The 21,346-nt window shown below is 50.6% G+C and overlaps 1 protein-coding gene across 1 annotated transcript in view; it reads right to left on the bottom strand.

Annotated features, from left to right (window-relative positions):
• CAPN5 (calpain 5) overlaps window positions 1-21,346 on the bottom strand; it is a 64,199-nt gene that overhangs the window by 36,812 nt on the left and 6,041 nt on the right. Inside the window, 1 exon segment of the mRNA XM_071803626.1 lies at window positions 7,499-7,675. Within this exon segment, the coding sequence (XP_071659727.1) occupies window positions 7,499-7,675 (177 nt within the window).

Raw genomic sequence — 21,346 nt, 5'->3', positions numbered from 1 at the left:
AGAAGGAGGGTGGGGGGAGGCTGTGAATAGCTTAAAATGTAAAAAAGAGTCAATTCAGAGATTGCATTAAATGGTGACCAAATCCTTTCCTGGCAAGGAGGGACCAGACTGGCAATCAGCTCCAGGCTTTACAGAAAATGGCAGATAAATTAACAGGCAAGAGGCTCATAAATTCCTAAGCTGAGACACGCAAAAGGTCTGGAAGGACTCTGTCTCCGTGATGGATCACAGAGAGACGACAGATTCTGCTTGGAGAAGACAAGTTCCTCCATCCATCCAGCAGCACAGAGGAGCCACAGCATCAATGCTCCTTTGGGCGCGACCAAAACTGAGCGAGACAGGTCAAAAAGCTACAAAAAGCTGAGTAAAGAGGTCAAAAAGCTACAAAGAGCTGAGTAAAGACATCCCTGGAGCGCAGGTGACAGAGGTTGGTATTTCTGGCAGAAGAAGGTTCAGGTGGGGCACCAAAAGGTTATTGCTCCCAATGACCATTACCATTTTAATTGCTTGTTTCAGATGAGTTCTCAGAACATAGACTTGCAAGAACTTAACCTCTGCCTTCCCCATTCTCTTCACCCTTGTGTTTTTGGCAGCTTCCCAGCCAGCACCGTACACTGGGGAAAAGACCTTTTAATGCAGAAACTTGCGGGCAGGCAAGTGCCGGTCCTGCTTTTAGTGAATTAGTTCATTGACTCCTTTCCCCTTCCAGGAAAAACCCCGCAGGGATTGATTGTATAACCCTCACTCAGCAAGCGAAAGGAGCTAAGTGCTTAACAACACAAGGAGAAGGGGATTTGAAAGATGCTCTCCCATCCCGCAACATCTCCTCATCCTCCAAACACAACAGCATTGAATTCAGGAGACAATGGATATAATGGATGAAACCCCTACACACAGGTCAGGCTGGATATAAGTCAGTCCGACAGGGAAGCGGCTACTGAAAAATGGTATTTGCTCAGTTTCTAAAACAAGATTTCTTTTGTCTGGATGGGAAAAAATAAAATAAAACCAAACAGGGCTGTGGATGAGAGCATCTTTCCCCAGTGCTACAGTAGGGCTGAACATGCCATGGTCCTACTGCCCTGAGACCTTCTGCTTCCCACAACCCTTCCCAAAACACCTGGACTCTCTGTCTCACCCAAAACTACTCTTGCTCTCAGATTTTCCCTTCCAAATGACATTGCTTCTGAAGCCAGATAAAATAATATTGCCATTTAGCCAGAATCTACCTTTGTGCTGTTTAATCAGTGACAACCTCCCTTGACATTTCCTGCAGAGGGAACTCGGTGCTTGCAAGCAAAGGCTGGAAAGACATAAAAATACTGAGAAACAGGGTTGGAGGGCAAAACTCTTTCCCTGGAGATGGGAGGGCATAGACTTCACCAAACAGAGCTTCTCTGGTGGTTGCAACACCAGCCACGCTTGAACTCACAGTGTAGAGGTGCAGCTCCGGTTCAACCACCACCACACATCACCTTGAGCCACCCTGTCACTGTGACAACAGCCTGCCCAGAAACCCTCGCGTTCATCACACCCTGGTCCCCTCCAAGCACCTTAGGGATCTCTGGTCCCAACCATTCTGCATCTTAGAGAAGACCATTGGGTGCTTCTGCAAGGCCCTGTGACACGCTGCTGAGACATCCCAGGCCAGGCTGGACGGGGCTCTGAGCAACCTGAGCTGGTGAAGATGTCCCTGCTCATGGCAGGGGTGGCACTGGATGAGCTTGGAAGGTCCCTTCCAGCCCTTCTATGATTCTATATCTGTGCACAGCACAAGTTCCCCCCAGGCCTCATTTGCTTCCCTCAGGACCATAATGACAGCCAAAAGTGTCCTGGCTGGTGACCAGTCTCAGCAGCAGGTCATTGCTTGGTGGCCAGAACCCAAACCATGGGGATCCTCCTTGCTGCAGAGAGAAAGAAAGCCCTTGCTAAGGCCCGGGGGTACTAATGACCCTAATTTAACCCTGTACCAACCCCATGGCATCACTGGAAGTGGTCTGTACCCAAGAACAGAGTTTGGGACAGTGATGATTAGAAGAGATGAACTGTTTTCCCACAGGGTAGATGAGCCTCTTCCACCCTAGGCCATCACTGTTTTTTTCCCCAGGCGATCAACAGACACAGGTGGGTGCCCCAGATTGCCCTGTATTTCTGCCTCCCAGCCTGCACCTCATCCATTCCCTTCACTTCCTTTCAGTATCACCCTTCCTCATTTACCCAGCTCCCAAAAGCCCAGGCCAGCTCACCAATGCACATGGTAAAACGTCTGCTCCCGCGCTGCGCTGATAGTGTTCCTGCCTCCAACAAGGAGATCAAAACCCAGAGCTTGAAGATGAGGCTAAGACTTTCCCTACGGGTGGTACTACTTGTCTGAATACAGAGATCTCCCTCACCTTCCTACAGAACAATAGAATAATTTTGGTTGGGAAAGACAACTTGAGAACCTCATCTACGTGTCCTTCAAACCCCTCCAGGGATGGTGACTCCATCCCTTGAGGCCATTTCCTCTGCTCCTGGCGCTTGTTCCTGGGGAGCAGAGCCCGACCCCCCTGGCTCCAAGCTCCTTTCAGGCAGTTCAGAGATCAGAAGGTCTCCCCTCAGCTCCTGTTCTCCAGCTGAACCCCCCAGCTCCCTCAGCCGCTCCCATCACACTTGTGCTCCAGCCCCTTTCCCAGCTCCGTTCCCTTCTCTCAACTTGCTCCAGCACCTCAAGGCTTTTCTCAGCTTGAGGGGCCCAAAACTGCCCCCAGGATTCGAGGTGTGAATGGTAGCAGCCAGAGTGCAAGGGAGGAGTTTCAAGCAGGATTTGGCCTTAGCTCAAAATGCTGGGTTTAATTTCTAATGCAAACAGCCAAGTGTTGCTGCCAGCAAGAGCCACTGATGCTGCCCCAGCCGGCTCCAAAATCTACTTCGGCTCAGCAATGAGCAGCCAGCCTCATTTTTAAGTGGATGCACTAAAACAAAGATCTTTGGGACCCCCTTCCCAGCTCAGGCTGATGCTGCAACTTCCCTCCCTCCCTCCCGTAAACTCCAGCGATTCATTAGCTTTCTGGCTTCCCCGTGCTGCATCACGAAGATGTCTGGCAAACAACCACCGAAGCCAAAGCCCGATCAGAGGGTTCAAACAGCTGCTCCCTCTGCAAAGATCTGGCACCCAGAGCAGGGCTGAAGGCCAGGGAAAAGCAGGGAGGGAGGACACCCCGTTGGAAAGAATAACACTGAGCCCATTCCAGGAAACGCTGCAGCACCAGATGCAGGAGGAAGTTTGAGCAAAACATGGAAGGGTTATTCGGTTATTCATGAGCTGTTCCAGCAAAGCTCTTCAGCCTTCTCTTTATCTCCCTGCCCAGACAAAGAACCTCAAGAAGGAAGAAGAGCTGTGCAGAGATTGCTTTTGTTTTGTTTCGTTTTTCCAAAGCAAAACGTAGCACGTGAAGGAGCAGAAAGGATGGGAAAAGGTCCTGGTTGGGAAGGAAGGGATGTACACATGAGGAAGGCACTGTTTACATCTCTACTAGTGTCATTTAAACATATAGTAATGAGATCCTGCCTCTGCCGAAGCTCATCCCACCACTGCAGTGAGTTCACTGCAGTTATTTTCCACATACGAGTGCTTTCCCTGAAAAAGTTACCTCTTGCGTATCACTTCTCTGCATAGGTCGCAAGTGATACGCCCTTCTAAGAAAGCAAATTGTTGTTTTTAACAGCTGATGCCTTTTATTTCCACTCTCCGCCCACTCCGCTCTCACAGCAAAGCCCCAGGCACAACGAGCTCTTGTGCTTTATCACGTAATTTCAGCTGAAACTCCCCAAAACAAACCATGGCCACAGTGCTGAGAGATAGCAGAGGTGTGTGCACACCATCCCCTCCTGCAGACAGCGTCCCCGGGACTCTCAGACTCCATTTCTGGGTCAGGAAAGCCTCAAAACAGCACTTACCAAAAGCTGGGAGTATCACTCTGGTTTGGTTTTGATTTTGTTCTTTCCAAACAACAAAATGTGGTTGCCTAAGGAAATATTTACTGGTTATAACAGAAAGAGGATGCTGTAGGGACTCAGTATGGCTTAATGACCACACCGTGCAATTATCACACAAGCAAAGCAGTTGATTTGAACTTCACTTTGGACCCTCCTGAATGCTGCATTTAATTAGAGAAGCTGATGGTGTTTCCCAGCTCTCTTGCAGACAGAAACGTGGTGAGATATATATCAAGATCCCTAACAGCCAAGTGCACTTGTGTTTGCTTCCTTGCAGAAGATGCTGGGATTTCCTCGCTGGGCTCTGTCCCTTAGAGACTCGGTGTGAATTCAAGCAGAACTGGGTCCAGCAACTGAAAATGTCACTTTGCATTGGCTGGTTGGTGCAAAGGAGTTCTTCTCATGAAATTCAGCCACCTTGCCAAAATGGACAACTGAAAGGAAAGAAACTGGAGAAGTCCTTTAGAGAAAGGGCCCTCTGGAAACTTCAGCATTAACAAGGGCTCACGTGAGCCCAAATTCTCTTTTTTACGGCAATTTTACGGTGAGGGCAGTTAGGTCTGTTCAGATGATCCTACCAGACAGCAGCATCAAGGAGACAGCTATTGCTCAGTATGGACTCCTTGTGCTGCCAAAACTGCTGGCATAGTTCCCTTCATCTGGTGCAGAAGCAGCAAAAGAGGGACCATCTCCATCTCCAGTTAGATGCACAGGAACCTTCTTGCACATGGGACACGCTTCCAGCACCGTTCCCACTGCCAGCCCACGCCAGAAGGAGCCTCTGTTCAAACTTCAGAGCTGGCTGGTTGGAAAGAGCTCAAATTCACTCCATGCTTGAGCAGGGATGGGCTTGGACCTGGCTGAGCATGCCAGCTTGCAGGTGAAGGCCATGAGGTGAAGAAACCTTTCTTAGAAAGACTTAATGCTCTTGGGAGCATGGCAGTACCAGGATGATGCTTTGCTGGTTGACCCTGTGTCTTCCTAAGCAAGAGTGGATGCTACATGCCTGAAAACAAGGGTTGCAAGTGAGCTGGAAGCCAGAAAAGGAGATGGAGAAGAGGTAGATCACCTGTTCAGAGAAGGTGTCCCTTCTCCCTGACTAGAATCATTTTGGTTGGATGAGACCCTCAGGATCATCAAGTCCAACCATAACCTAACTCTAGCACTAAATCATGTCCCTAAGAACCTCGTCTAAATGCCTTTTAAACACCTCCAGGGATGATGACTCCCATCAACAAGTCTATGCCTGACGAAGCCTGAATAGCCAGAGTTGTTCAGGAGCCATGCAGCAAGCTTTGAGACACAGATGTTCAGTAGAAGATGAGAAAACTTTGCCCTTCCACAGCTGGATCCAACCCTCTGTCATTAGATGTGGGGCTGAATTAATGTGTCTCTGAATGCAAACCAGCAAGGGGGTGTCAAATATCTCTAACCCTTCAGTCCCAGAGAAAGTTGTTCAGAAAGTCTTGGGCATCACCTATATGTGTGACATGCAAGGTGTGTTCATGTGGTAGGGTGGTGAGAGCCTGGCCCAGGTTGCCCAAAGAGGTGGTGGATGAACCAACCCTGGAGACATCCCAGGCCAGGCTGGACGGGGCTCTGAGCAACCTGAGCTGGTGAAGATGTCCCTGCTCATGGCAGGGGTGGCACTGGACGAGGTTTGAAGGTCCCTTCCAACCTAAATCATCCTCTGATTCTATAATTCTGTGATGCCGTGTTGTCCTCCACAATGAGACCAACCCATGTTGGGCCCTCTCTTCAGAAGGCAGCTATGCACAGAGCATCCTTCCAGTCCAGTAGAGAAGGGAATGACCTAAAACACAAGCTGAGCCTTGTACAAACCCCATCTCCAGGCAGAGCTGGCATGCAAGAGACCAAGGCAGGGCAGAGGGAAACAAGACCTCCTCCCACGAGCAGTCTGGTGGGATGCTGGGCAGCTCAGCCCCTCCTGTCACACTGAAAGAGGCGGTTCAGCTCCATCCCTCCCTTCACACAAAGCCTTTTTGTCCACCCCCCCGTACTGCCCTCACCCTGACAGACACAGCACTGTCTTGTGAAAGGGCAGCTGATTTTCTGGGCTGCCACTGGGGGTGAGGAGGACAATGGCAGCTCAGGCGACCCTGCCATGCTAAAATGTCACCAAGCTGCCTGCAAAACAGCACGGGCTGGGCAGTGAGGGCTGCTCCTCCCCACGGGCTAGGAAGCAGAAACAGGTGTTCTAAATGGTTCTGACATTGCCTCTCCCCATTCAGTTATCATTGCTGCCCGGGATGTCCTGCATTTCATGGCAGTCAGAGAACCGTAGAATCATTTTGGGTGGAGAAGACCCTCAAGATCATAGAGTCCAACCATTAACCCACCCCTGGCACTAAGCCATGTTCCTGAGAACCTCATCTCCATGTCTGTTCGACCCCTCCAGGGATGGTGACTCCAGCACTGCCCTGGGCAGCCTGTTCCAGTGCCCCACAGCCCTTTGGGGAAGAAATTGTTCCCAAGATTCAACCTCAACCTCCCCGGTGCAACTTGAGGCCGTTTCCTCTGCTCCTGGCGCTTGTTCCTGGGGAGCAGAGCCCGACCCCCCTGGCTCCAAGCTCCTTTCAGGCAGTTCAGAGATCAGAAGGTCTCCCCTCAGCTCCTGTTCTCCAGCTGAACCCCCCAGGTCCCTCAGACGCTCCCATCACACTTGTGCTCCAGCCCCTTCTCCAGCTCTGTTCCCTTCTCTCAACTCACTCCAGCACCTCAAGGCCTTTCTTGGTGTGAGGGGCCCAAAACTGCCCCTAGGATTTGAGGTGCAGCCTCACTAGTGCCCAGTACAGTGGGAAAAAAGTGGCCTTTTGGTCAAGCCTGAGCAGATGGCCATACCCAGACACAGAAACTCCCCAAGACGCAGTGCCCTGAGGTGCACCTTTTGGCCAGGCATTGAGGACAGCAGAAAGGGGAGAGACAGCAGGGGGGACAGGCAATGTTACCCCAGCCCCCCACAACCTCTCCCTGTGTCAGACACAGCAGCGTGGAGGACACACAGAGCGGTTTTTGCAGAGGACACCAATTTTTCACAGGAGAGGAAGGATGGGTTAGACCACCCACCTCCCAAAGACCTCCAAGATCCACTAACCTACCCAAAACTTATCTTCTTTTCCTTTCCCAAATGGATCACCAAGAGTATTCAGAGACAACTCTTTGTTCTGCTGCACCCACTAGACTTAGCAAGACTGCCCAAAACCAGCCTGACCACAAACCTTCTCTCTGTTTTATGCATGGGGAAACTGAGGCATGGAGAAGCCTGCTTTGTTCCCAGAGCTTACTGGGGAAGAACAGTCTTGGCCTGGGTGTAGCTGGTCTCCCTGACATCCCAGATGCTCACAATACCAAGCCTGGGCAAATAAATCCTGCTGAGGGGAGATGATGTTGTCTGGGGCTTGGAACCCTTGGTGAAGGATGCGCTGAGCATTTTTGGGGATGCCTGAGAGCAGAGATGGCGTAAAGGAGCATCAAGGTGAAAGGGGACACGTGCACTTACTTTTGGTCGCTTCCACTGGATGCCCTGGATCCTTGACTTGTAGAAGAGCGAGTCGTCGTTGGCGGGGAAAAGCGGGTCCTCAAAGAGCTGCTTGCGCCTCTGACACTCCTTCTTGAGGGAGGCGTAGCGCTGGTTCTCGTACGGCTTCACCGAGGAAAACATCCTTCCCCACCGGCCCTGGGAGGACAGGCAGAATGGGAGTGAGATGGGGCAGAGTCTGGACACGGACACCCAATCCTCCCCCACAGCATCTGGGTGCAAGGACCAAGATGTCACAGCTGGAGGCAACCATCCAGCATCCATCTCTGCCTTCCCCCAGATCTGGCTGTCCTACAACCCCACATTTATAGCCCCATGAAGCACCTCTGTCTCACTCCAGGAGGTATCAGTGTGGTCCATCACCAGTTTAAACATGCAGGGAAAATCCTGCATCCAAACGAGGAGAGATGGATGACTCCTCAAAGCTCAAGAATACCTTGGACATGCCCTGGGCATGGGACTCCCATTCCCCAACCAAAACAGGAACAGGAGGAGGTGATAACTGGTGTCCTGCCTTTTAGTGAAATTATAACTCATTTGGGTAAAACACAGCCCTTGGAGGCAAAGGAGAAGACACCCCCTGCAAGAAGGGTGTGCACAGGTTTTTTGGGGCGCTGAGCCCTACCCAGAGCACCTCCACCATGTAACCCCAAATTATAGACATACAATTCATGATTTCATCAGAGACGCCAATTTCTCAGCAGACTTTATCAGATCTGGTTTTAATTAAAAAAGGTCTCCTGGCAGAGCGCCACGTATTTCTGGATTAATTATTCTGTCCTGACAAGCATCTGGCTTCCAGGGCAGAGAAATGAGTCTAGCAATCCATAAACCAGCAGAAAACTGTTGCCCAAATGTCCCCCGGAGAGAGAGCAGCACCTCTCCATCACTGTTCCATCACCCCTGCCCTATGGTCACTGGGTACCAACCCCTTTGCTCCAGTCCTCATCCTTCCACCCTACAGTTGCATCGCATTGTCCCCACACCAGCCAAAAGGGAAGGGGGTTCTCTCATCGATCTCCTGTACTAAATCACAGACCTTCTCCCAAAGCTACCTCCCTAAATGTATCCTGTATTTATTTATAACTGCTGCGTACAGCCCTTCTTTTTCCCCAAAATGGGATGTCCTGTTCAAACTGTTGATCATTAGCGATCCTAGTCTGGAAATACCTAATCTGGTTTCCTAAAGAAATGGGGGTTTGTGTGCCACAGAATTCCAGCTGTGTTCTCCAACACCACCCATGGTAAAACAAAGGGTGCCCCATCCAGATGCATCCAACCAACTGGCCTAAACCATCACTCCCAGTGGAATGTATAGAAAGTATATGCTTCTTGTGGTCAACATCCATGGACACTTTAAATCATGACACGAGACAAGGAAATTGCAATAATGGCTAATTGGATCCAGCTAATCTGTAAACACCCAAAATCCCAGGGATTATATGATCACTTACAGCTGAGCATCAATTCTGGAACGATGTCACATTGCTTGTTAATGAATCACTAGGATTAGCTGGAGGAAAGTAGGTGTTTGAGAGCTAAATCAATGCCCATGGTGATCGGAACAATCCTCCAAGAGCATCACCCACCCAGCCAGCCTCTCATTTGGAGAGACAAAAACACTTCACTTCTGCAAAGCAGAAATATAGGTTTTAATTGACGGCATTTATCAGCTTGATTAGCTGCACAAGTGCTCATCACTCAGAGCTTAAGTGAACCCAAAATAACCTCCTTGTTGGCTGCTCCACAGGTCTCTGCTGCTGAGGATCAGTTGCTAAAGCAGCTTGTGGGGTGCTTGGTGCCAGCCACCCACCTGTCTGCAAACCACCTCAGGTGTCCCTCAGACACACTGAACCACAGAAACATAGAATAGTTGGGTTGAAAAGGACCTTCAAAGGCCATCCAGTGCCACCCCTGCCATGAGCAGGGACATCTTCACACGCTCAGGTTGCTCAGAGCCCCGTCCAGCCTGGCCTGGGATGTCTCCAGGGATGGTTCATCCACCACCTCTCTGGCCAACCTGGGCCAGGCTCTCACCACCCTCACTGGAAAAAATTTATTCCTCACATTTGGCCTGAATCTCCCCTTCTTTAGCTTAAAACCATCACCCCTTGTCCTATCACAACGGGCCCTGCTAAAAAGTCTGTTCCCACCTTTCTTATCGGCCCCTTTTATGTCTGGAATGACCACAATAAGGTCTCCCCAGAGCTCCTCTTCTTCAGGCTGAACACCCCAACTCTCTCAGCCTGTGCTCACAGAAGAAATAACTGCAAATGGGCAATTACACCTTTAATTAAACACAATCTGAACAAGGCACCACCCTGGGTGAACTCCGTAGGATGGACTGGGGCAACAGGTAGATGCACCTCCCATGAGGAGACCATTGGCACTGGATGGCCAACAACCCACCTACCCCCTTGTCTCTACTCCCATGTCCCCGATGTGGAGGAAGAACGTTGCAATAATTTAGCGATGATCTTCCAGGACTGTGAACCTGAGATTTTACAGTTTAGAACACCTTAGCTTGCAGGTCAAAGACAGGGAGAACAGCTCTGGCTTCAGTGCTGCATGACCTGCTCTATTTGGGAACCAGGGCTGGGACCTTGCCTCCATGGGGTCAGTCACAAAAGTATTGACTCACAGAGGAGCCTTTGAAGGTAGCTGAGCAATGCATTGACGTGCTGTGGTATAAAGGACTTATAGCAATGCTCACGGGATTATTCTCCTTGTCATCAGGACCACTTCTCAGATGCTCCTAAGAGGCCCAAGTGTATCACCTTCCCCCAGAAAAGCATTAAAAATAAAGGGACCTGTATCAAAACAGGAATAATACACCAGATTTGCTCCTTGTAGAAAGGCAGAGAGCCTCACTGAGCAGTCAGGGAACACATGCAGCAGTCAAAATATAAATCCATGCTGCTAAGAGGGTCAGGAAATGAGCTCAGACCCCAGATCTCCAGCAGAGGAAGGGGGTGAAGAACAGGGGACATGTCCCCAGTTCTGGGCCCCTCAGTTCCAGAAGGACAGGGAACTGCTGCAGAGAGTCCAGCACAGGGCAACAAAGATGCTGAAGGGAGTGGAGCATCTCCTGTGTGAGGAAAGGCTGAGGGAGCTGGGGCTCTGGAGCTGGAGGAGACTGAGAGGTGACTCATTAATGTTCACAGATATAGAAAGGGTGAGTGTCAGGAGGATGGAGCCAGGCTCTTCTTGGTGACAACCAATAGTAGGACAAGGGGTAATGGGTTCAAACCGGAACACAGGAGGCTCCGCTTAAATTTGAGAAGAAACTTCTTCATGGTGAGGGTGTCAGAGCCTGGCCCAGGCTGCCCAGGGAGGTTGTGGAGTCTCCTTCTCTGCAGACATTCAAACCCGCCTGGACACCTTCCTGTGGAACCTCAGCTGGGTGTTCCTGCTCCATGGGGGGATTGCACTGGATGAGCTTTCCAGGTCCCTTCCAACCCCTGACATTCTGTGTGATTCTGTGGTGGGGACATCTCAGCAGTGAATGAGCTCCTTTTGAGAGATAATCAGGCAAGACTTCTGTAGTGACAACAGTCACTGCTACAGAAAGACACAGGCAAAGCAGCAGCTCTGGGAAAGGATGGTTGGCAGCTGCTTTCTGCACAAATAAATAAGCCGAGGGAGAAGGATGCTGCTGATACCTGAGATGAATTGCTTAGATTCATGAGCTGGGCTGACAGATGGGAAAGGACATTTCCACAGGAGGCTGTGCAGAAAGAACCAGCAAGATTTAAGAAGAGAGCCTGGAGAGGAGAGGATGGAGTCTGGTGCCTTTCTAAAAACCACGCTCGAGTTAAGGCAGGAGCTATTGGTTTGATGCAGGCGATGCTGGATGCTGCTCCGCAGCCTGTCCCGCAGCCAAGGGCTGGCACTTGGCTGCTCATTCATAAAATCGCCGCTCCTCCCCGGGTAGCTCTGCAACAATGGCCTGGAGCTGCGCTTTCCAACCACCCTTGTGACGCCGATGTCCACAAGATGCCCTGGGCAATGTCCATCCCAGTGAGAACAGGACCGTGGTCCTCTTGGCCAAGGAGCTCCAGCCTTTCTGCCACCCAAATTTTCCTGGAGGAACAGGGCTGACTCCTTACCCTGCAATCCCACCCCACAGTGACTGTCACCTTGACACTCATCTGTCCTTGCCACAGAGATGCTCTCACATGATGGAGGCAGATGGATTTGAGTTGCAAAGGAAATACCAAGCAGAATGAGGAGGGATACTGCTCAGGATCATTAAAAAAACCAAAACCAACCAAACAAAACCACAAAAAAATCCCAAAAAACAAACAAACAAACCCCAAACCCAACCTACCAAACAACCCCACAAAAACCCCAACCAAAAACTTGCAAAATAATTAAAAGGAAGAGGAAGGGGAAATGTTCTTAGGGAGAGGTGTTAAAATTCATGACTCCCTCTAATTTGCAGGCAGGCTGAACTTCAGATCTGCCACAATAAAAAGCTCAAGGGCTGCCTAACAACTCTTTGATTTCTTGCACCACGATGCTCCAGGAGCACAAGACCTGGGCATTCTCATGGTTCAAATTAAAACCCTATATTTGCACGTTTGTGTGTGAGCAGCAAGGGAAATCTGCACTCACAACTCCTAGCAGAGCTGAATTTCTGGAAACAGTGGTCTGAGCCCAACCTTAGTCCAGCCATGAAGCAGTTAAACAGGAAAATATTTTGCTGGAGGACCGAGCCAGATCTGTGACTCAGAGGTGTTGTGGACTCCCCCCTTTTCTCCTCCAGCATTGGATCCAGCTCCTGCCAGCTGGTATCGATCACAGCTCCGAGTGCTGCCACAGGGAGAAGGATTGAAAGTGTTTGCATTGGCCTGGACCAAACACTTGCTGAAAGGCTCTTCTTTCCTCCCCCACAAACCGCTGCTTCTTTTTTGCTTCCAGCTCAGAGGTCCTGTTGTACATCTAGCGAGCTCACCACGCTTGGGGTGCTGCAAGGCTGCACCCTGGACAGGAGCAAAGGGCTCCATGATTGTAGATCACAGAAACATAAAGTCATTTTGGTTGGAAAAGACCCTCAAGATCATCAAGTTCAACCATCAACCCAACACTGTCACTCGACCATGTCCCTAAGAACCTCATCTATGTGTCTGTTCAACCCCTCCAGGGATGGTGACTCCATCACTGCTCTGGGCAGCCTGTTCCAATGCCTGACAGCCCTTTCCATGAAGAGATTCTGTGTCCAGGTCAGACAAAATACTCTGTCCCTAGAAAACAGGATCTTCTGGCCTGTGTTCTCCAGCTCTGTTCTCACTAAACAGGAGATCACAGAATCCCAGAACGTCAGGGATTGGAAGGGACCTGGAAAGCTCATCCAGTGCAATCCCCCCATGGAGCAGGAACACCCAGCTGAGGTTCCACAGGAAGGGGTCCAGGCGGGTTTGAATGTCTGCAGAGAAGGAGACTCCACAACCCCCCTGGGCAGCCTGGGCCAGGCTCTGCCACGCTCACCATGAAGAAGTTTCTTCTCAAATTTAAGTGGAACCTCTTGTGTTCCAGTTTGAACCCATTACCCCTTGTCCTATCATTGGTTGTCACCAAGAAGAGCCTGGCTCCATGCTCCTGACACTCACCCTTTATATATCTGTAAACATTAATGAGGTCACCCCTCAGTCTCCTCTTCTCCAGCTCCAGAGCCCCAGCTCCCTCAGCCTTTCCTCACACGGGAGATGCTCCACTCCCTTCAGCATCTTTGTTGCCCTGCGCTGGACTCTCTCCAGCAGTTCCCTGTCCTTCTGGAACTGAGGGGCCACAACTGGACACAATATTCCAGGTGTGGTCTCCCCAGGGCAGAGCAGAGGGGCAGGAGAACCTCTCTGACCTACTGACCACCCCTCAGCTAATACACCCCAGGTACCATTGGCCTTCCTGGCCACAAGGGCCCAGTGCTGGCTCATGCTCACCCTGCTGTCCCCAGGACCCCCAGGTCCCTTTCCCTTACACTGCTCTCCAACAGCTCCTTCCCCAACTTACACTGGAGCCTGGGGTTGTTCCTGCCCAGATCCAAGACTCTACACTTGCCCTTGTTCTAGTTCATTCCATTTCTCCCCACCCAACTCTCCAGGCTGTCCAGGTCTCTGGATGGCAGCACAGCCTCTGGCGTGTCAGCCACGATATCTTCAATATCACATTGCAAAGGCATAAGGAGAAGATGAAGGCCAAGGAGAAGATGAAGCAGGGACCAGGCATGTGGTTGCTCATTCCCCAGACAAGCGAAGTCTCACGGGCACAACCTACAACACTGCAGCCCAATAGCTGGGTGTGCAGAGCAGCCGATTTCTAAGAATGTTACTTAAATCATTTTTTTTTCACAGCCTCCTTGGTTGTTTCTATTGACAGACACGCGACAACACTGGGGTTGTTCTTCTACCTACCAGCCTACCAACCTACCAACCTTCCACAACCTACTAAAGCCCAGCTCAGCAGAAGAAATACCGACACAAGGAAAACTTTACACACCTTTTCTCCAGGATCCAGGGAAGATGCGGTCGAACCGTGAATCACTCCCTACACCAAACACAAGATAAGCTCTCCACACCTCTCAGCCAACATCTCTATGAACAAAAACCCTCAAGTCACGGGCTGCAAAGTGACAGTCCCATGGAAAGTCCATCAGGACCAACACAGGGTCCACAGCAGGTCTGAGCTGTGATCCCAAAGCCCTTTCCTGCTCCCAGTTGTGCATCTACCTCAGCTTTGCTTCGGATTTGAAGCAACGTGGCCCAGAGCCAGCAGCACCGTGTAGCATCCTGCATTAGCAACATCCGCAAGGGCTGGAAGGGGAAGCCACGCTGCCGAAAATTAGAAAACAAGACATTATTTCTTCTCAAATTGACTGCGGTTAACCAGGGGAGCTGATTCCTGTGGGAAGTCATAGGTAGTTCATGTCCAGATGTTTCTGGGCAGGGTTGGATGTCTTTCCAGAGCAGCTGCTTTAGCCACAATGCAAATGACTGAGCATTTACAGCAGTTACTTGCTGAAACAAAACAGCCCACAAACAGAAGTCTGAATGTCTCTTTATCTCTTCCCTTCATCCGGTGATATCTCTGTTCTGTTCTAAGAGCTAAAAACTCTTAGCAAATACACTAGGTTAAAGGTGAAACAGCCATTTTTACACTTAATTACCTTTATATCAAGCTCTGATTTTTGTCAATGATGTGCTGCAGCACAGCTGGGGTCCCAGTCCCCACCTGAACACAGCACCTTTCAACCAAAGGGTTAATTTTGTGTGCGTGCACAAGAGGACGTGCCATCCCCCCTCAAAAATGGGTGTAGATGCAGTGGATTTAGTACAAAAAAAAGAATCTTGATGGGTTGAGAGCTGCTTGTTCTGAGTAAATAAACGGATTTTTGCAAGCATGTCAGTATAGTAAATGCTCCCTGATGATTCCTCCTCTACGGGGTGGGAAAAAGCAACGTCGTCCATCTGCAGGGATCCTGGTCCCTTCTGCAAAGCACTCGAGACCTACAGAGGAAGGCGCTTGTCTCACGGATGGTTTTTACTGCAAAAACCGCAGGGAAATAGTAATTTTTCATTAAAAAGTGCATTTGCAGCACAGGTAGGGAAGGGGCCAGGGTCACTCGTCTTAGCAGAAAACCACAAAACTACTGTATCACCAAAGCGAGCCTGGTTGGAAATATCGGCAACAAAATCAACCCAGAGTCAGCCGTCAGACTTGGGGGCTATTTCCAGCAATGCATGGTGATTTTTATCATGCGTGCTTATTTCCTCTGCTTTTTTTTCCCCTCCCAAACATCTCTCCTTTATTGCTTAACAGCAAAAAGACATTAGAGACAGAGCAGGTTTACAGGGGGTGCAGCGTTCGATGTGTTTTTTCCTGGGGAGGCTGGGGTCAATGTGAGGGTCTGGGCACCCTTGGACACCCATCTCCTGCAGGAACCGGCCAGGTGGGACGGCCAGGAGCTCCCTTTTTGCTTGGATAACTCACACCGGGGATGCCTTTAATGACTTCAGCCTCGGGAGTTCCTCATTCCTTGCAGATATGAGTCACCCGTTTGCAAACAAGACTCAACGCCAGAGCTGAAGGAAGAAAAGGGCAGCCTTGCATCATAAACACCCTTAGAACCCTGTGTTGGTGGCAAGCTCTGCCTTGGCGAGAGCATCGCTCACAAAAAACGCGCTTGTGGCACCAGCCAGGCCGGCCTTTCTGCTCAACACAGACGCTAAGGACAGATGGGACCTGGACAAATGTCTGAAGGCATCGTGGCGTAGGTAGGAGGAATAAGCTCAGATCAAAGCTGATGGTAACATCCCACATCAGACCAAAAAATGCAGGAGGATGGAAAGATGCAGGACTAGCAGGACCAGGGGTGAAAGAACAGCAAAAGGTAGTGGTAAAAGCACAGACCCAAAGGCAGTGGGATGAGGAAGGCTATATATAACATAAATGATGAATCATAGAATGGTTGTGGTTGGAAAAGACCTTTAAGATAATCAAGTTGTCTCCTCCAGAAAGCCATGTGTAGATCTCTAAATGTCTCGTTTTTTTCTGTTATGCACTAAATTTGCAAGCCCGCTTTAAATCAAATACTGCTCCAACAGCTACTTAAGCTTCTGCAATAAACTGGCCCATGATTAAAATGCCGCCAGGCAGCCAGGCTGGGCTGAGGGAAGCAGAGAGGAGCTGAAGATATTCACCACTTTAGGTCCAGCTCATCCCAGCCTACTGATGGTTTGGGGAGAACAGAGAAGCTCAGTTTTGGGTACCCATAACACATGCTTAGGTGCTGTTCAGGCCCTGAGCCAGCCTTACCATGGCAGAAATGAGCTACATCAGGCTTGTTCTCCAGGCCATAGCAGGGTTAAAATCCCTTGTAGCTCAGCAGATGTTGCACCACAAGCACTGAAAGGTGAATTAATGGGCTTTGCCAATGCCCAGCCCCTGGAGATGATAGCCATCGCTCTGCTAACCCTGCACACCCCAAGCGTCACCCTGGTTAATGATTGCAAGGAGCAGCACAGAGCACCAGGAACAAGGAAACAGAATCAAAGAATGACTGGGGCTGAAGGGACCTCTGGAGATCATCCAGTCCAACCCACCTGCTAACGCAGGGTCACCAGAGCAGATCACACAGGAAGGTGTCCAGGCGGGTTTGAATGTCTCCAGAGAAGGAGACTCCACAGCCTCTCTGGGCAGCCTGGGCCAGGCTCTGGCACCTCACAGTAAAGAAGTTTCTCCTCATATTCAGATGGAACCTCCTGTGTTTCAGTCTGTGCCCGTTGCTCCTCATCCTGTCATTGGGCACCACTGAAAGGAAACACTCTGATGTTCAACCAGGAGCCCTGGGGCTTCCCCACAAAACCTTCCTGACATCAGAAACCTTCTCCAGGGCTCCTCTGGGTTTACATACAGCAGCCAGAATTGGTATCACAGAACCACATATTCATTTTGGTTGGAAAAGACCTTTAAGATGATCGAGTCCAACTGTTAAGCCAACGCTGTCACTAAACCAAGGAATCATTAAAAGGTGTGGGTTGGAAGGGACCTTCAAAGCTTATCCAGTGCCCCCCCTGCCATGAGCAGGGACATCTTCACCAGCTCAGGTTGCTCAGAGCCCCGTCCAGCCTGGCCTGGGATGTCTCCAGGGATGGTTCATCCACCACCTCTCTGGGCAACCTAGGCCGGTGTTTTACCACCTTCATTGTAGTAAGTCACCTCCTCACATCTGGCCTAAGAACCTCATCTATGCATCTCGTAAACCCCTCCAGGGATGGTGACTCCAGCACTGCCCTGGGCAGCCTGTTCCAATGCCCCACAGCCCTTTCCAGGAAGAAATTGTTCCCCACATCCAACCTCAACCTCCCCTGGTGCAACTTGAGGCCGTTTCCTCTGCTCCTGGCGCTTGTTCCTGGGGAGCAGAGCCCGACCCCCCTGGCTCCAAGCTCCTTTCAGGCAGTTCAGAGATCAGAAGGTCTCCCCTCAGCTCCTGTTCTCCAGCTGAACCCCCCAGGTCCCTCAGCCGCTCCCATCACACTTGTGCTCCAGCCCCTTCCCCAGCTCCGTTGCTTTTCTCTTGAATGGCTGGAATAGCACAGGGATGTGGGGCTGGTATCACCTGGCAAGCTCTCTGTTCAAACGCGGCATGGCTCACTCAGGGCAGGTTTTCAGGCATCGGAGAAACAGAGTCGAGGAGGAGACGAGTCGTGCATGCAGAATTGAGCCACCTCCATCTGTGTGTCCAGACGTATGGACCCTCCTTATCCCAGGAGGGTTGTCACCCCACATGTGCATCATATTGAGCACATACCACCCACCCCATGAGGTAACAGGAGCACTGTGCCCTTCTCAGCACCCATTATAAACACTTTTATTATTAAAAATTTAAAAAAAAAAAATTAAAATGATGTTATCTTTTTAGAAGTGGACCGAATTGTATTTCTATTACTTATTCAGGGCTTCTAATTGAACGTCTGGACCAACTGCTTTTAAATCCAGCCACAGTGACTCTGCTGGAAGCCTCACACCACATCAATACACTCGTGCTGGTTTTCCTGTCAGCTGGGCAAAAACATGATGGTCTAAAGACCAACCTGAACCTCTGTGATGTGGCTAAAGGGGAGGACAGGAGCGTCACAGGGTATTGCTGGGGGTAGCCTCGAGAACCCTTTTCTTGGGTACTTATGGGTCACAGGGATGCGTTGTTAAGAGGTTCGAGTGACTGGAAAATTCATTCAGAAAACCCATCAGCTTCTGCAGCCTCTGGGATAATTAAAGCAATTGAGCTTCAAAAGATGCAGAGATGCTGTGCCTGAGGAGTAGAAGAGATAATGGGGCTGCAGTTACTGTTATCATCCCTTCCAGACTAGCTGTGCTGTTTGTCCCTCTGGCTCATCCCAACCGTCCCTCCTGCAGCTTCAGCCCAGATCATGTCCTCTGGAGCCCTTCTTGTGCTAACCCAGAAGAACCTGCCCTTTTCTAGCCCTTCCTTAGCATTCTGAGTTGTGTACTTGGACAGACTCCCCCAGTAAAACTAACCCATCACCAAGCCACAAACATCAACAGCGACACCAAAACCCTGCTCCTCGTGCTGCAATTCCAACACATGTTTTAGGGTAAAATCCAAAATCCCTGTTCCTCTGAGAGCATCCACTGTCCTATGGCACTCACCCCCCTGGCACTCACATGCCTGGAATTACAGACATTGTCATCAGGAGAGACCCTACACAGGATAGAAAGCATCTGACTACCCAGGCAACAAGACTTCTTCCAGATGAGGATTTCTCCTCTCTTGAAGACCTCTTGCTCTGCTACAGCCCAGCCCAGCTGGTGCTTGCTCCTACCACCATACCGGGAGGCAGGATCCATCAGACCAGGTCTCACCCCAGCAGAAATATCATAGAATAGATTCATAGAATGGTTTGGGTTGGAAGGGACCTTCCAAGCTCCCCCAGTGCCACCCCTGCCATGAGCAGGGACATCTTCACCAGCTCAGGTTGCTCAGAGCCCCGTCCAGCCTGGCCTGGGATGTCTGCAGGGATGGTTCATCCACCACCTCTCTGGCCAACCTGGGACAGGGTCTCACCACCCTCATTGGAAAAAAGTTCTTCCTCACATCTGGCCTGAATCTCCCCTTCTTTAGCTTAAAACCATCACCCCTTGTCCTATCACAACAGTCCCTGCTAAAAAGTCTGCCCCCAATATCTGTCACTGGTCCCATCTGTGGAAACTTTCCAAAGCCAGAGTGGGCACCAATGTGTCTGCAGGAGGTGGCTCAGGACATGTTACCACCGCATGGTTAAGGTGGAGTGGGAGAACACGGGCAGGGCTGGAGGGCAGCAGCTCCAGGATGGGGATTAAGCCCCTGTCTCCTCTCCCAGCATGAATCCTGCTGGAAGTCCTTGCTCCTTATCTCTGAGTGTGGTGAGAGCCTGTCCCAGGTTGGCCAGAGAGGTGGTGGATGAACCATCTCTGGAGACATCCCAGGCCAGGCTGGACGGGGCTCTGAGCAACCTGAGCTGGTGAAGATGTCCCTGCTCATGGCAGGGGTGGCACTGGATGAGCTTTGAAGGTCCCTTTCAACCCAAACTATCGGTGGTACTGTGATCTCTTCAGACAGCCTCATGCTGCACCAGCCCTGAGCTGGAGCTGCAAGTCACAGGGTATGCACAAAACATCCCCTGTGACACGGGGAAGAGTTTCACTTCCCCACATGGGACAAAACCCTGATGCAGCCCCAGCGACAGCCTCACATTAGACAAAATAAATCACCCTCCTGCTCCTGCATGAAGGACCTGCCAGGCTGCCAAAGGCGAGACTTGCCAGGCAAGCAGCTGACAGACACCATCCCCATCCAACGCCCACGCTCCTGGCTCCTTGCAAAAGCAGAGTTTGCAGCTGCAGCTTTTACCAATGCAAGATTTCCCTTCGCTCAGCAGAGAAATCACCTCCCTTCACCACCCTGGAGCAATCCTTACAGTATCCACACATGCTCAGACGACTCGTAGGACCAGCTCTGCAAGGCTTTGGGAGCAGCGAGCGTGCAAATGCTTTGTCGGAAGTTTTGCTTACCAGGGTGTGGCTTGCGAAAAATAAAACAAACCAACCCCAAACTCTGAGCAACAAACAGGTGTGAATCCTGCTTCTCTATACAGGGGCTGGGGGTAATGGTTAAACAAATCAGGATGGGCTGGGAAGGGATGGAGTGGACCAGGGACACCTGCATCCTGCACCTGTGAGCTGCAAAACCTCAAAAAAGCAGAAACACTATGCAAACTGGGATGGACTGTGCTCACCACAAAGCGAGGATGTGTTTTCTCACCCAGGGAATTCACTGTATGAATTATCTGGCGATGTAATAATACACAAAACCAGCAACAACAACAAAAACACAGCGGGGGAAAAGCATCTTAGTTGAAGGGATGGGCCGGCAGGAGCAGAGCTGGAGCTTTGCCCTTTTCTCCTGGTGATCAGAGACCTGCTGCCCGTCATGCTGTGACTCCGGAGAAAGCAATATTACATGTCCCTTTCCCCGGTGACAAAAGCGGAGCCCTGCCCTGGGCTGCTGCAATCCTGTTTGATTAGTTATGGCCAGATTACAGGATAAACCTCGAAGGAATAAACCGGGGCTGCTGCTTCCCCCATCTGAGGATGAGCTCCAGTCAGCCAGGGGGACAATTTGTCTGATAAGCTGAGGAGGTCCCCACATGGTAGGGAGAAGAAACTCTCCTGTGTATCACTTCAGAGCTCCCCATTATCATCTTCCAGTCTCCCAGCATTAAGGTGGTCGGGATGCTTCACAGTCCCCTCTCCCCTTAACATACATTCACGACCGACTGAAATCACAGAACATAAGAGAGCAGAGATGATGCTCCGATGGACAGTGGGAGGACTAAAACTGGTCATTTTTTGCACAAGGGCAAACCAAGGGACATTGTTTTCTGTGCTGGAAGAGTATTTTAAGGTAAAATGCATCCAAGCGTTATTGAATTGGGACATAACTCCCTAGGGCAGATGAAAGCTGCCTGCGGGATGCAGAGGAGCAGGAGGGATGCGGAGCTCAGTCCCAGCCCCCTTGGAGGGGCTGGATCAGGCCCAAAGAAGACGGTTCTCTGACCTACATGCTGCGCAACCCCTTGGGCTCCCAGCACGGCTTTGCAGGGGTATCATTTATCACATCCCCAGCACAGGAGGATCCCTAAATATAAAGAACTGCAATACTGGCTGAAAACAAACACATCATGCAGAAAGGCAAAAGCTATTGAAGACTCCCCTGACCCAGACGGCAGAGGAGAAAGGATTATTTTTCCC

This window comes from Patagioenas fasciata, chromosome 1 (assembly GCF_037038585.1).
Source record: "Patagioenas fasciata isolate bPatFas1 chromosome 1, bPatFas1.hap1, whole genome shotgun sequence".
Taxonomy (NCBI): Eukaryota; Metazoa; Chordata; class Aves; order Columbiformes; family Columbidae; genus Patagioenas; species Patagioenas fasciata.
The sequence above is the reverse complement of the archived record's forward strand: the minus strand, read 5'-3'. Positions and strand labels throughout refer to the sequence as shown.